At 39.2% G+C, this 17,420-nt stretch overlaps 1 protein-coding gene across 5 annotated transcripts in view; it reads left to right on the plus strand.

Moving 5' to 3' along the window:
- dctn1b (dynactin 1b) overlaps positions 1 to 17,420 on the plus strand; it is a 46,578-nt gene that overhangs the window by 5,021 nt on the left and 24,137 nt on the right. For all 5 annotated transcript variants that reach the window (XM_044374581.1, XM_044374582.1, XM_044374584.1 and 2 more), the window contains exons 2-4: positions 5,296 to 5,547; positions 7,218 to 7,296; positions 9,276 to 9,307. In XM_044374581.1, coding sequence (XP_044230516.1) covers positions 5,320 to 5,547; positions 7,218 to 7,296; positions 9,276 to 9,307 — 339 coding nt within the window. In that variant the 5' untranslated portion in view covers positions 5,296 to 5,319. The remainder of the gene's footprint in view (positions 1 to 5,295; positions 5,548 to 7,217; positions 7,297 to 9,275; positions 9,308 to 17,420) is intronic.

Here is a 17,420-nt window from a genome sequence, read left to right on the forward strand (position 1 = left end):
TCGACCCCCTTCTGTCTGGCCGACGCTCAACCCAATAACACTCTCCTTCAGTCAAGACAGGCAGTTTGTGGGGGGGGGCTCGGCGACAAGGAAACATGTCACAGACTAGGAGGAACACGTACACCCGGGTGAGTGTGTGTGTGTGAGGTGTTTATACATCTCAGATATGTGAATGAATGGGCCAGACTGTGGCGTTCGTCCCAATTGGTGCGCCATTGTTTCTGTTACGTCTGCTTGATTTGTTTCCCTCTGTCATCTGCTCCTCGTCGATTTCTACTTTGAATAGAAGGGTTTCGAATCCATTTCAGGGCTGCATTCCCCGTGTCTCAACTGTCGCGTCTTTGTTCGGCTCAGATACCCCCCCCCCCCCCCGGGCTTGACATTGCTGTTGTGATGTTAGGGTTCAGACTTCTGCGATGAGTCTTTGGACGTGTAAAGTAGAAGCTGATGTATGACAGGGCAGGTAATTGGTTCATGAGGCTTTTTATTATCAGCGGACACTGGACATACAGTCCATGAGAGCCAGAAGACTTCCTGTTTGTCATCCCTCTCAGGCAGCTTCCCTGTCACCGGGAGGGATGACATCAATGCTCACTCTTGCATTTCAGCTGCTCTTTTTTTTTTCTTCCTTCAGTTCATAGAAAACTTCTAAATTATTAAGAAAGGCCCTTAGATCTTATAGTTTGCAAGTTAGCCAGAATAACGTGGACACAATCTTGTAAAAGCATGGGTATGACAGCATTTCAGTACTTACTTTTTTTGAAAAAACAAAGCAAAAACCATCACTAGGCTGACAGGTTTCATCGACAGCCTCCATCAGAGCATGCTGAGTGTTACAGTGCAGCAAACGAGATTGTTTCACTGTTTTTATCGTCTCTTTGAGCGTTGTAGTCCTTTGGAGCTTGCGTGTGTTGTAAGAGTAGAGTGGCACTAAATAATTCAGCACGCCCTCCTCGGGTCCTCTCTGCCTTCAGCACATGGCAAACAGGTCGGAGCAATGACTGAACACCACACGAATGCTTCATTACAGTCTATTAGCATGCACTCTTGAGGGAGGCAGCCCGGTGTTTTAAGTATTTTATGACTCAAGAGAGGGCATGAAGTATGAAACACAGTGGATGTTTGATTGCAGATTGTTGACAGGTGCGTTTGAGCCGTGTAGTTTCCGACGGATCCTGCTTCTTTTCTGAATCTGAAGTGATTTGATGGCTTTAAATACACGTTAAAGCTTGAACAGGATTTGACGGTGATGCTGAACACTCAAGGATGCACATTACCAGTTAAACTGTCTCATTGCTTGGTGGTAATGAATAGTAAGCTCAGCCATTTAGATTTACAGTAATCACACAATTTCAGGTTTTGCATAACTGCTGCCACATAGCTGAACATCATAATGGTGATGTGAATAAAAGACCATCATCTGCAAGTGCTGTCAAGAAAATGGGGATTAAAGGCTTTGAGAAGAAGAGTCGAACACTTCCTCTGTCATATTTTATGTTGTTGCTAAAGACATTTTAAGGTATATAAAGATATTTTATTAGAGAGAGAAACTGATGACCTAGATTTAAGTTATGACTGAGCAGAAACCCAAATAGTTCCAGCGACTGCGAATACTAGAGAAGAAATAAGTGACAGGTTCGCCTCCCCCGTTATACATAGTAAAGCAAGTGTTCAAAGTCTGTGGTTGAATGTAAACCAGACATAAGCTCGCTAAGAACTGACACCATCTTTGAGCTTATGTTTAAATGTCTTTTAGAAACTACAGTTTTACAATCATTAAAATTCTCAAAGAGATTTCAGAGGGGTCATAATGTAACTGGAGAGCTCAGAAACAAAACACTGATTATATTTCCACATTCCAGCATATACTTTGCTTAATTTTCACACCTCAACCAAGAGCGATATATGGACGGCTGACTGTTTAAGTCCTGTAGGTAAACAGTCTTTAATATACATGTTTTCACCTGTCAGAGAGGACAAGACCCCCTAGATCACACCCCAGATCCCTCACTGGCTTCCCATCCAAGTGTGAACACCTGTGAATTTAGGGGAGCACATGACTGAAGAGCTGCCAGGTGTTGAATCTGATGGCAAGTGTTTTTCTTCTGCGTAGGGCTGATAATTAAGTATTGTTTATCAGCTTTTTATGGGATTGATTTTTTACTAAATCTTGCTAACAGAAATAGTTATTTAACTGTTTGTTTAACATTTGTGAAGAGTGTTGTTAAAGAAATGTTGGAGTATTTCTTTCCTGCTGAAGTGTAGAGATGAAAGGAAATGAAGGGAGAGCGGAGGAGTGATGACGTGCTACAATGCAGAACTTAAACAGGAGACGTTGTAGTTACATGCTCAGTGTCTTAAAATCTTTGGTCACCAGGACGCCGAACAGTTGTGAAAAGTTTTGTGCAACATAATGCAGCTGAACAGTTCATTCCATTGATCGGTTTAATTATTTATCAGACATTTAATATTGTGATAAACATCAATATCAGAGCAGGACTGAGAGTCTGCAGCCATGCTAGCAGCTCTGCTTATGCAAAGCAGCGCTTTGAGCTAAATGCTAATGTTGCTAACATGGCCAGAATGACAGCGCTAATAGGCTGATGTTTAGCAGGTATAATGTTTACGATGTTCACCATTATAGTTGAAAATGTTAGCATGCTGACATCTGTTCATTAGCGCTAAACACTGAGTGCAGCTGAAGCCGATGGGAGACTCACCAAAGTGATTGAATGCCTGAACCAAATTTCCTAATGATACAACCCAATAGTCGAGATATTTCACCAAAAAATCACAGATGTCAATGTCATACAAAGTTCCTGTAGCCGGTGAGACATTTCAGTCTGGACCAAAGTGTTTGACTGACCTGCAGACCAGCGTTATCATCCTTAGACATGTGCCGCTAGCATGAAAATGCTAAAAATGTTCTTATTAATATCATGATATTGATTTCAACCAATCAACCCCTCCTGTGACAATTATGCACTCTAAACTGGATATTTCTGAAGATCCGTGCACTGTTTTATGTGAAAAAGAATTATGATTATTCTTCACAAAAATACAGTTGCTCAGCTTGACTGTGTTTGTAGCAGTGAATGTGCATTAAAATACTGTCCAAATCTGAAAAAATGCCTTTATGCTGCTGCTGTCTCTCTGTTTTTGCTTTGCTGTCCTGTGTAGGTTTTTATGTTATTTAACCTTTAAGTCAAACAGCAGCAGATACTCAGTGAATGTTTACATTAAACTCAAGGAGAGTCAGAAAGAACAGAGCAATAATATCTGCTCCTCTCTCTGCTGTTTTGCTGAGTCACCATCAGTTCTAGGACGTCACACTGTAAATTGGGTTATGCAGGATTATTTGATTACAAAATATTGCAGCTCAAGTAAATTCGCCCCGGTTGAAGCAGTTTACTGTACTATTTGTTCTACACACGTCGGTACTGGGTCATGAAATCTCAAGTGATTGTTGCCATGGAATTATCACAAAAATTTGGCTCCTCAGCTAGAAAGCAAGATCAGTTCTGTTTAAGCGTGCATTGACATTTAGAGAGGGCAGTATGAGGACAGGAGCTCAGGTTTTCACTCTTTGTGTGGTTCTGTAGGGCTCATCTGGTCAGAATGACGCTAAAACTACTTTCTATTCTGTCTTTTCCAGCCGCAAACATCCACTGTCTGCTAACAAGGTCATAAAAAAAACTCCTTTTAATGCAGACGAACATTTATTTGATGCTGTGCATTGTAGTCATTACACTGTATGTAACAACATTTAATAGTAATAATGATGTCAAGTTAAATGTCTTAACTGCTTCTGTAAAGCTGATTGATGTCAAAATACACAAGATTTTGAGGTGTTATGAACTGATTGAGCAAATTTGTACAACTTTTCTCCTCCCCATTGATTGAAAGGACACATTTTATGCACAGTACGTGTGTAAATACACTGGAAATGCACTGAAGAAATATTATATTGTCCCAAACTACTTTTGAAATATTCAAAAATGCATTTGGCCACATTAACAATAAATGGAAAATACAATGAGTCTGCATTAAATGAGCTCTGTAGAAACATTTCTCTCATTTGTTTTTGGTAAAACACATGAGAGAACCTGCAGCTCGGATGATAACAGTAACAACAAACAACTAAAAGTGGATTGTCAGGATTTCACTGGTTTGGGGAGAAAATGAGACAAGATATCCACTTAACATGCTTTGTTATGTTAGGAAGCTCCTCTTGTTATTTAGTTTAATCTCAATCACTATCAGACATTGTTGTGTTGTTGTTTTAAATCAACCCACTTACTTCAGGGTCATGGAGGGGGCTTCTCAGTAGACCGTCCCAGTGTTTCACAAGCTTTATGTAGACTAATGTTGAGCATTTTTCAAAGCATGCTGTTGAGTTTCAGATACCTTCCAGACAGCCACTGTACTCCAGTCATTTTAGTATGAAAATCAAATAGCAGATTAAACATCAAGTCTTCCTGGAAGTTGAAAAATATAAGAGGATGATTTGCAAAATAATTAGCTTTAACTATATTCATGATTTCTGGTCCAGCATCTAGGGCTGCAACTAATGATTGTTTTCATTATCAATTAATGTATTGATTATTTTCTTGATTAATCGATTAGTTGTTCGGTCTATAAAATGTCAGAAAATGGTGAAAAATATCGATCACTGTTTCCCAAAGCCCAAGATATGGTAAATGGTAAATGGACTGTACTTGTATAGCACCTTTCTAGTCTTCCGACCACTGAAAGCACTTTTACACTACGAATCACATTCACACACATTCACACGCTGAATGGGTACCAACCTGCCCATCAGAGGAAATCTAATCATTCATACATGTTCACACGCTGATGACACAGCCATCAGGAGCAATTTGGGGTTAAGTATCTTGCCCAAGGACACATGAACATGTGGACTGGAGGAGACGGTAATTGAACCGCCAATCTTTCGATTAGTGGACGACCCGCTCTACCTCCTGAGCCACAACCTAAAATATCTTGTTTGTCCTGACCGACAGTCCACAACCCAAATATATTCAGTTTGCTCACATAGAAGACTGAAGAAACCAGAAACATTTAAGAAGCAGGAACCAGAGAATTTTAGTGTTTCCTAAAAAGTGACTCAAAACAATTAATCGATTATTAGAATAGTTGGCGATTATTTTCTTGTTGCAGCTCTAATGGCGTGACGTTTAAATGTACAAATTAAATCAACTTCAACACTTTAACACGAATGTGTATTTTGACAGTCCAGCTCTGTGTGTGTGTGTGTTTCCTCGTCCCACCCAGACCACCAGCAGCGGCAGCAGCAGGATGAGCTCGGACGGGGGCGGGCGGCCCGTCAAGGTGGGCTCCCTGGTGGAGGTCATCGGGAAGGGGCAGCGTGGCACGGTGGCCTACATCGGCAACACGCTCTTCGCCTCCGGGAAGTGGGTCGGAGTCATTCTGGACGAGGCCAAGGGCAAGAACGACGGCACCGTGCAGGGCAAGCGCTACTTCACCTGCGAGGAGAATCATGGGATATTTGTGAGGCAGTCACAGGTAACGACAGAATCGGCAAAGCTTGCTATTTGATTGTGATAAATGTTTTTGATTAAGAAGGTCTCTTCTCTAGGAAAGAGGGCGTTATCAGAGAAAGACGGTATCAGGGTAGGAAAATCACTTGTTTTGCCACTTCCTTCTTGAACAATTTTTCCAACTATGACTAAAGATCTCTTCAAATAAACACCACAAATACCTCTAAAATGTGTGTCTTATAAAATCACTCAGTGCCAGAAACTGGTGATGTTGCTTTTGTCTTCATCTGCTGTCCCTACCAGTCCATCTCTCTTTTGTTTAGTGTCTTATTCTCTGTGATGTTTGAGATTTAGTTTTTCTTTTATGTGACGCAGTGGGTTTGTGTGGGGGTTGATATTTTCCTCTGCTGTCTGCATGGTGCCAATATTTTCCACTGCTTCAGGCTGCGTACTGGGTTGTTTTGTTTTCTGATTTAAAAAAACAAAAAAAAAACAGCTCTATTTTTCTCTCCCAGAGGACTGTCAAGTGTCTCTCCCTGTCACAGTGTCTTATACGTTATCTATGTATGGTGGCCTGGAGGGCACAGTAGAATACAGAATGAAACCTGGAGGAAATATAAGGGTATTTTCACTTCTTTTTTTAAATTTCATGGTCACACCATGATTGTAATTGTTTGAAATGAAGTGAAGCTCTTCACATAAACTTTTAAATACATTTTCATTCAGAATGAGGATTTTGGCTGCTATCACTAACATTGTAAGCACATTAGAAGGGGATCTTTTAATAGCCGGTATGAACAGGAGGAATGATTACAGTGAGGAAAACCTGTTTCAGTGTTCATACAGTCTTTTAAATCCAAGTTAATGACAACAGCTGTACTGTGTGATCAGCTGTATTGACATTTAAAATAAGAGATCACAGAAAGAGTAAGAGGTTACAATAAGTTGTCTCCCTAACTTTACTGCCACACAACACCCTCACATCCCTATTTTCTTTTTGCGAAAACTCAGTTTTCCCACACGCCCCATTTAAGATTTAGCCTCTTTGGAGATAGTTTTAGAAAACCTCAGTTTTTGGGCGAGAAAAATGCGAGACTATTGAAGACAAAGGGTCGAAACCGATGCAAAAAGATGCATTTTTAAATTAAACCGGCTTAATGTGAGTTAGACCTCTTTGACACAACACGTTACACAAACACATCCTCTGTCCTCTCATGCTATAACAACAAAATTGAGCTGATGCTACCTGTGTGACCCAGTTGTATACACACACACACACACACACACACACACACACAGACACACACAGACACACACAGACACACAGACACGGGTCAGCTTCAGTATTGATTCTGTGTTGTATTACTAATCCTTTTCATTATGTCTCCCGCTTGGCCTAAAAGACTAGCTGACCCTGACTGTCTCTGCAGCGGAGTTGTAAAGGTTGCCATGGAGATGAGGAAAATTACGATTCACCGGGGAAGCGCTACAGTATATTGAACGTCAATAAACAAGCCAATTTTGTTTTTGTGGAGACCCTTTTATAACATCCGTCACTTAGGCTTTGCCAGCTCTGTCGATGAATAAAGAAAAAGTTGGCAGTGAAACGCTGATATGTTTTGGAAGACTTGACTGACTCTCTCTCTCTCTCTCTCTATGGCCGTCTTTCTTCCTGTGTCTTTCTCTCTGTCTCAGATCCAGCTGGTTGATGATGGGGCAGACACGACGTCCCCAGAGACACCTGAGCCCGGCACCGGCAAGGTTCCCAAACGAGGTAAGGACACACACATTCAGACGGGATGGATTTGTCCTTGTTCATTTTTTGACTGGTACTTTATCAGCATTCTGTAGGCGTCAAAAAGACATTTGCTCAAACAAACTGCAATCATGTCGATCCTCTCTAAAGTGGAAGTTGCCTTGGGGATGTGTGTGCTCAGAACATTAAACATGCAGCTGTCTTTTAAAGAAAAAATATCGAAATATGAAAAAAATGGTGCAATATGTGAGCACACAGACAGGGGCAAAATGACCTTCTTGTGATTATCTTAAAAAAATCAAAACAGTATCAGATGCTGCAGGTCATTCAGATCCAGCAGACGCCTTTCTGCAGCCGCCGGGTCACAGGTGTGTTGTTTTTGTGCCCTTGAAGATGCTGCAACCGTATGCTGCTCACCTACCGCGAGTCACCGTGCTTTAACATTTTGACTGAAAGCCTAAAATATAAATGTCCTTCATTAAGTATCTCATTACAGGGACAGTCTCTTATTTCATTGTGGTCATGATTCACTGATAACGCTGAGCATTGTCCTCTAGCTGATCTTCTGTAACAGCAGGTTTAACCACAAAATGTCCTCCAGCTACCTGTCGACACCAAACATCTCATGTTTAGTTAAGTAAATAGCAGATCCATTTTTAAGAATACACCTGAGACCAAATTATTGTGAATATCTATGGAGAGATTTAAGCTGCTTTGATTGCCGTCCAACAATATCAAAAGTGTTAAATTTCAACAAAGGCTGCGGGAGTTGAACAAATTTAATGTCACAGTATCGTGAGATATTATTTTAATACCTTTAGCGGTTTATTAGCAGCTGTTCTGGAGCTTTCGATTGTATCACCATCATCATCATTTCATCTGCTGAGGAATCATGTTTGATAATGTGAACTAAAAGCTCCAAAGCAGCTACAAATGGACCCTGTGGTGGTATTATTTAACTTCAATCTCAACTATTTAATACTGATCATACTGATTAAATTGTTGAAGCAATGTTGATGGTGATACGATCTGGAAAAAGCTCCTAATAAGCTCCAAATGGTATTAAGACAGACTTGTCCAGTCCCTCTGCTGTCCTCCGACTGAGACACACCTGATTCAGCTGCATTTTGCTGGAAGATGCACAGAGAACGCTGTTTCAACTTGGAAAAATGTGTGAACCTGCCCTTTAAATCACATATTTTCTACCTATTATAATTTTCTAACATATTTAAATTTGTACCTTCAACTTAGAGGTTTATAAACATTGAATTATTGTCAACACAAGTAATGAAGTTACTTTCCACATCTGCTCACCAATATTTTTTTTTTGTTCTCTCGAGGGTCGAGTTGGTCTCTGTTTCCATGGTTACGCCTCACTGCTGCAGTTAGACATCACAGGGGTGGTGGTGGTGGTGGTTGATGTGCTGTAATTGGCTCAAGAACATCCACTTCCTGGCTTACTGGTGCAGGCAGACAAAGTTAAATTGGTGACACACTGGAGAGTTTTATTTTTTTATTTAGGCGATGTTTCAGGAACTCAGTAGGTGATTCAGATATTACCCGGCAACAAGATGTTCCTTCAGATTCAAGCACAAATGAAAGTCCTTGAAACGCTGCGGCAACTCTGAATGCTGCCCTGCTCATCACCAATATTAGATTGATTCTGGAAAATAACATTTAACTATTTTATGCATAAAAAGAAAATGTAGCTCGTCTCCAGAGCGGCTCAGTACGATAGCAGAACAAATGCTGAAAACACCTCCGTTACAAGCAACAATCTGCTTTTCTCCACTATTATCTAAGTAAAGGGACACAAAGAAACCAGCATCAAGAGGGGAGAGAGTCCATGTCGTGCAGCCTCTCTGACAGTTTGTATTAGGGTTGACCATGTGGTGAAAAGGCAATAAATCGTGTTGACACTATTGTTTGCACCAGGATCTTTGCGGGACTTTATATCTTGTAAAGGACGATGTTTGTTTCTCTTTTAATCTCCTCAGAGATCCTGGAGACGCCCAAGTCCACTAAACTGGTGAGTCAGATAACGTCGCTCTGTCACACAAAGTTCCCCCTGCAGGAAATCAGGAGCAGATATGGACACACACACCTGGACTCTCACACACACACACACACACACACACATACACACACACACTACAGCCTGACACACAGATACACACACACCCACTCTGCGTTATCTAAAGTAAACCGTTTTTTTTCCTGTTGACTATTGGAGGATAAAATTACCTGCACGGTGCCACACCTGCCCTCTTGTTTCAGCCTTATTCAACACTGATTGTTCAGCAGTTTCTTACTGCTGCTGTCAAAAAACAAACCTGCCTTTTCACAGGCTTTGTTAATAGCAAATGTGTGGGAAGATGCTTTCAATGAGTATTTTGACTTCTGGCATTTTTATGATTAAATGGATTTATTTGCACCACAATGTTTTATTCAATCTAAAAGAGAGCTACTTAAACTATTCAAGTTGTTTTTGTCTGTGACACTGAAGTGGAGACATGCTGACAATTTACAGCTTAGAAGTACTAACCTGCAGTAAAAAAAAGCATAATCTACATACACCTAAACAATATAAACTGTGCACATAAATCTCCTGCATATGTCTGCAAATAAATGGAGAAGAAAACATGAGGGAGGAATATATAATGTTATAACATTTGGAAATTTTCTTTTCATATTCCTGGAATATTTAAATAGTAGTGAGTGTTACCAAATCTGTTTGTGCATAACAAATACAGATCTGTTCTGCTTCTTTATCTGACCAGCAGAGGGCGATGTTTACTTAGAAATACACTTCTAGTGGAGGATCGTGAGACACCAACTGATTATTTACTATAAGAAACAGAAGAGATTAGTTTAACCTTTTAGTTTAAAATGATATGATCTGATGTGTGTCTATAAATCTGCACTGTCACCCACACAGACTGCTTAAGACTCAGGACTAGTTTCATAATTAGACAGAAATAATATATTTTATATAAATAAAATATTATTAAGAATTAGACTTGACAGTTTTTCACATGTTAACACAAGTTGAAATATTAGATGATCTTTCATCAGATGCAGACCTTCACAGACTAACAAAACTAAATGTTAAGTCTTGCATTCATTTTATATTGTAAACATAACATATGATGATGCCATCATGTATATCCAATATGAGCAGCAGTGAAATAAACCACTGTGTTAGATTAACAGCATCACATGTTGTCAGAAGTGAAAGAGTTGTAATGAGCCATAATAGATGACACAATATTCCTAAAAGTCCCAAAAGACAGACAAAAGAGACAATTTTTTGTTTGTTTTGGTCTCAACGTTTTTGCTTGTTGAGAAAGAGTAAAGACACTAAAATCCTACCATTTCACCAACATGTCATATTTGTGAATATTGAATATTCACCAGTAGAGGAAATATCAGTCAGAGTTACTTTTTTCTCTCTTTTTCTCAGTAGATATTCTTTTATTTCATATTTTATACTGAAAAGACATGCACTTTTTAGAGTAACATAACCTTTTTACTGTTAACTTTTTACGATATCTTAAATTATCCTAAACTCATTTTTTTGTATCAGAAAAATATGAAATCTGAAAAAAATGAAGCATTTAAGAGATGGTTAAAATCTTTTCTGAGGCTGAATCTATCCAGACTTAAATTCTTCTTGACCTTAGTGGTTAATGAGTTTGTGATCATTAATTTACTGTGATGATTAATCATTTGCAAATCAGTGACAAGTGTCAGTTTCCATCTTTGTTGTCAGTGTAATCTTGACTCAAAATAATGAGAAATTCTGCCTCCAGGAGTTTATCACATCCTGTCAGGTCTTATTGGATTCAGGCTAAAAGGTCAACGTGGCCATAACTTAACAACTGACATTTACTGGATGTTACACAGAACCATCAGTTCATTGTTTTAACCCAGAAGTAGTGACCTGTAGTATTTTACATTTCCCTTATTTAACAGGATAAAAGTCTCATTGAGACTTATTCAAGAGAAAAAGAGAGAAACAAGTAAGTCAGACAACATAAATAACCTTCAGTATCTCCTCTCCTGGCAAAATGAGTCATTTTACAGAAGTGCTTACTATATTTTATTTATAAGAGCTCATTGTTTACATTTTTATTGCTGTTTGACCTGTGAAAAAACACAAAAAACAGTCACTGTGTGGAGAAAAAAAAGGAAAAATATGATATTTCAATGAACTCTGAATGTGTTATAAGGAGAAATGTGTGTCAGTTATAGAGATTATGATGATGTTAAGACTGCAAGCAAATGTGAGAACATCTGCAGAGCTCATTTAACATATTTGAATAACAACTCAGTCGTGTTTGACATATTTTTAATAAGATGTCTTTTGTGTGAAAATGAACTGAATGAGAATGAAGAAATGTGCGTGAGGGAGAAATGTGTTTGTGAAAATATACAGCGCGGTATATTTGATCGAGGTCTGTTGTCCATCAATGGAGAGCACTGATTCACTACAGTCCCCATCACCTCCAGCATGCCACTGACAAACCTGACCTTTGACCTTCACCCTCCCTCCCTCCCTCCTATCTTTCCTTCCCTTCCTTCCCTTCCTTCCTTCCGACCACGCAGCGAGGAGTGAAGCCCAAAAAGGTGCTGCATGTTTCTCTAACCTCGGTACAGTGGTAATGTTATGATGACTGTGGTAACCGTGGTAACCGTGGCTCTGAATGGCCTCGCTGCTGCTGCTGCTGCATGGCAACAAGGCCCCCCATCAACCCTCATTTACCCATGGTTCCTCGCAGCTCACCTCACCTCACCGCCATCCTCTGTCTTGTGTCTGAGCTGCTCTGTGTTCATGTGAGAGTGAATGGAAGAAGAAATTGTGTCCTCCATAGTGCCACGCCCACTTCTTGTCACCTGACCTCTGTCACCATCGCCATGCTCTGGTCTGTTTGCGTTGGTTCAGCTCTGTGGCACATCGTGTGTTTTGTTTGTCGCCTCTGTGTCTGTCTGCTTTCTGTGCATCTGAAGCATGTTATAGAAACTGAAATGAAAAAAATCGCTTTTTTACTTCTCTTTGTTTTAGTGATTTTTCCAGCCAATTATGACATGAAAGTCACTTCCTCCCCTCATATACAGCTATAGACTATACATGGATCTGGATTTAGTGTCTGTGGAGGCACCATAGATTATTGAGGAGACAGTCAGAGGTTTTTGTGGGACTTTGTTTGATCATCAGCAGCTCATTTGTCTTCCGTCTGGCGGTTCGTTTATTTTGGCTTCAGGAAATCCAACAAGCTTTGTGTGCACAGGGACATAAAATCTGTTTAGACCTTTTGGTTCCATTTGGGTACATTTTGTGTATTTTCCATAAACAATTGTGAGCTTTTCTCAAACAAAATCCAGAGTCCTCATTTTAAGAAAAAAAATATTTAAAAGTTTATCTGAAGATAATATGAAGCTTCAGCTGTCCGAGTTTTTCAAATAAAGTGGATTTGTTCCACAGTTACAGTCTTTTTAGTGCCAAATTCCCTTTTTGTGTCTCAACAGACAGTGTTTTCCTGTTCAGCTGCAGTGGAAGCAAACAAAAAGAGGGAATTTGGCAAGACTGTAACATTGAAAAGATATTTACTTAATTTCACTAATTTGGACGCTGAAGCTTCATATTAGCTTCAAATAAACTTTTAAATACATTTTTGCACAGAAGGAAGACTGGATTTTGTCCCCCATCACTTAAATTAAAAGTGCATTAAGAAGAGATAATGGCCAGTATGAACAAGAGGAGTAATTATGGCAAGAAAAATATGTGTCAGTATTCATTTGGACACCTGACTGTTGTTTTAGGACAGATTTGAAAAATTGTGAACCTATCCGTCAATCAGTTTTACCTGCTGGGTTGAATCAGACACATTCTGACTAGACCTGTTACTAAAAAATATTTTAATTATCGACTAATCTGCAGATTATTTTCTTGATTAATTGTTTGGTCTCTAAAATGCCTTAAAACAAAAATTGAAAATTGTCTGTCACAGTTTCTTAAAGCACAAGATGAGGTCATCAAATTGCCTGTTTTGTTCAACCAACTGTCCAAAATAGAAACATATTGAATTTTCTATCACACAAGACCAAGCATAGCAGCAAGTCCTCTCAAATGACAAGCTGCGATGGGAAAAGTTTGGCATTTTCTACTTTAAAAATGACCTAAACAATGAATCAATTATCAAAACGCGGATTATTTTACTGTTGATTGTTATTATTTCTTTATTTATTGAATGGGACAATGTGCAGTTTGAAACATTAAAGATGCACTGCACCAGAGTTAGCTTGAAGCTAATTAGTTAGCTTGAAGCCTGTTGTGGCTCTAATTCTGACTCATCTCATCTTGTGATCAGTTTAGTTACTAGATGATGGCTCACCTCTTAAATATAACATGTAATATTTAATTCTGATGTTAGTGGTGCACTTTGTATTAAAAGTGAGATGGAGGGCCTTCACTATAATACACCGCAGAAAGCCCTGACTTTAAGCTAAAAGTAACACAAATACAGTCTATCAGAGCATTATGCAGTTTTCATCCCTGCCACCTTTGTTTCTTTATCTTGAGACACCATGGATGGTGAGCTTGAATTTATTCATATTGAAGAATCTAATATTTGTGGCAGCTCAGTATTTCACAGTTCCTTTGAATCTTAATTCTTTGTTAGCATCCAGCTGGCCCAGTTTTAATCTGCCCCCTTGATTAAGTCCATCCACAACATCTTGTTTTGAATGAGCGTACATTTACCAAGACACCATGAAAATATCATTTCTTTGTGTGACTTTAACGTTTTTTAGGAGGAAATGTCTAGTGCTCTTTTAACAATCATCCCCAGCTGAGTCATACACGCAGGCGTCCGTATGCTGCGCTGCTTTGTAAATGTCAGATTGTGACCGAGGTGAAACCCACCGCTCTCCCGCCTGCAGAGACCATACCTGCAGAGTATAGATTTCCTGTCAGCTCCGTTGTGCTTTATCGTCTACTGTACCGCATCTCCCTCCTCGGCAGGCTGACTTTCAACATCAGGAGCTCACTGTAGTGCGGAACCAGGAGGCTTAAATATTTAGTAATGGAGTACAGATCTAGCTAAGGGCTGTGCATAGTAAATGTATAGTTTCGACGCAGGAAAATGCATGAAAATGTGCAAATAGCCTGATCTGTAAATGGAATTACTCGCCCAAAAATGAAAATTAGGGAGGAACAAATATACAGCAATTGAGTACTCAGCTTTTAAAGGGGACATAACATGCTTTTTGTGATTTTCTTGCATTTATATACTGTTATAATATTGGATGTCTATGTTAAACATGGTCAACGTATGTAAAAATGCTCTCTGTGAGTGAAAAGCCAGAGCTTCAATGTGCTCTGAATGCTGTTTGCAAGGTCACCTCTACTTCCTCCTGGTGATGACATCACAAATCACAAAAGTTGTTTGGGTTGTTGACGTTGTCCACACGCATATTTTGGATCAGATTCAAGCTCAAACATGCATGGATGTGTTTGAGAAGTGAAATCCTACTACAACTGTTTGTTTATGTAGCCTCTGGAGCCGGCAGAAGTCTGCCTAGGGACAGCTTCCTGAAACTGGCCAATCAGAACAGAGTGGGCTCATCAGGAGGCGGGCCTTAAAGAAACAGGAGCTAAAACGGCCTGTTTCAGACAGAGGCTGAACTTAGGGGCTGCACAAACGGCCAGTATATGATAAATAAGCAGTTTTTTGAACTGTTAATCATGCAGAGATATTCCAGTAGAGACCCAGAATAAAATATAGAGCTGGAAATATATATGATGCTTCCCTTTTAAAGGTATAAGAAACATGACTGCGGGTGTTCAAATTGGATGCAAACTAGAATCAACTAGACTGCGGAAATAATAACGACAACCTCAAAGCCCCACACCACAACAAATACACGTGTGTTAGGTTGCTATGGCGATATGCAAACATGGTACACAGTTTAAAGGCATCAGAATGGCGAGGCCCAGATGAGAGCGGTGTTTAAAACCAGCATCAATAAGGAAGGAAACATGATAAAAAATGTAATAAAAAAACTAATTAGAAGCAATTAACAGCAGCTGATGACACTAATTATAACTGATGGCAAGACAAAAAACACAATTAACCTCTATTTATTTAGTTCCCTGTACTGCTAATTTTAGCTTTCCTCTTTGCATCTAAAGAACAGGGACATGTACTGTTTTTCACCTCCAAAAAAAGCGTTAAAATGTCCATCATACCTATAGTCAAATGAATACTGTAGGGCCAAAAAATGCTATATATATTCAATTATATCTTGTATTTCCCTCTATTCCCTAAAGAGTTGAATAAATGACATACCTTTACTCGATAACGTTAAACCCATTTACAAATGTGAACATTTTTAAATATGTGGTTGCGTGTTTAATTTGTTGCCAAATACTCGACCTGCCAACACCTGAACTTTGCATGGAGCCACAGACAGGAGAGGTTTACTGCATTGGGTTCAGATAGACCTGAACACTGTTGGTTACTTACTTGTACTCACTTTAATTATGACGTTTTGGTGCTCAGACCTACGTGACAGAAAATTTTACCTTAATAAATTGAGTAGATGTGACTGTTAGTGTGCAGTAACTTTGTTGTAAATGTAGATATACAAAGAAAACCAAACTAATATTTCATTCTAATTAATTTCCTGAGATTATTTTTGTGTCATATTATTAGGGCAGCAACCAATTATTACTATCATTATTGATTAATATACTGATTATTTTGTTATAATTTCTTAGATCTTATGTCCACATCTTCAAACATCTTGTTTTGCCTGATCAGCAGTTTTTAATCCCCTATTATCCCCCAACGTGTATGACACCGAAAAACTTCAAATCATGACATTTAAGAAGCTCCAACTAGCAAATGTATGACATGAAAAAATTACTAAAAAGATTATTTGATTATAAAAATAGTTGCAGATTAGTTTTCTTTCAGTTGATTAATCGATGCAGCTCTACATATTATGTTGCAGCCTCCTCTCATCTGACAACTAAACATCTGAGTGGAAAGTTTTCCTCAAGTTTTTTTCGAATACAAGAAACATCAGCTAGTTTTTTGGCACAGGCAGAACGAGCTGAGCGTGTTGGTTTATGCTGTGTTAATGCTTCTCGGGCAGTAATTTTATCCCCTTTTGTACTGCTGGAGGCTGCAGACCAGTGACCTCAGAGGCAGCGATCCTCCCTGTGTGTGCTGGGAAAACAGGAATTTGATACATCTCCACCCATCACATCATCCTCTCTGCGTCCGTCTGTCTCACTGCATCACTTCAGCATTGGATATCCTCTCAGAGCAACACTCTGTGGGGTACAGAGGAAGCGAAGCAGGGTTTAAGAGAGAGAAAGATGCTTAATATTTCAACAGGACAGATTTCCCCTCAGCTTCTCTGTAATGGATATGCATAAACATCTTTCCGGTTCAGCAGTCCAGACTCCGAAATCCTGCTTCTTTCTTTCTTTCTTGTATTTTTTCTTTAATCATATCTTTAAACACCACACCACCTGTATTTACTTTACCGTAAGCCTCATCTTGTTTCCTCACAGTAGTCTTAAATGACTTCTGCCCATTTTCATGCCAACGTTGTAAAAGTATTTCAGGTTTAAAGCTCACAGCTAATCAGAGAGTATCCCCACTGAATTAATCCTCTTACATCGCTCTTTCTTCCTGATGAGCTGTTCGTGCAGAGAAGGAGATTAGTCAAGCTGAGGAAGATATTACAGTACAATAGCTACTCAAATGGCTCTTGGCTGTTTAGGAATAAATTGACCTGTGAAAAATCACCTTTTAGACTAAAAAGTCCTCCTTAATACAATCGGAATTACGTCTAAAACTCAAGATTACCATTTTGTTTGAGCCTTAATGCAGGATAATATTGTAACATATGTTACAGGATTCATGCTCCTTGTGTTTTCCTTTTATTAGGACAAGAAACTCGTGTACAACAGCTATGACTACTAGGGTTGTGTAATATGTCTATGCTCACTGTGAGATGATTGGAGTTTGTCAACCAAATATTTGTGTACACTGTTTATAGTGTATTGTGGAAGCCTGGTTCAAGTAGTTTAATATATGAATAATTAAGTAAAATGAAAGGTCTCC

Source organism: Thunnus albacares, chromosome 15, assembly GCF_914725855.1.
Source record: "Thunnus albacares chromosome 15, fThuAlb1.1, whole genome shotgun sequence".
Lineage (NCBI taxonomy): Eukaryota > Metazoa > Chordata > Actinopteri > Scombriformes > Scombridae > Thunnus > Thunnus albacares.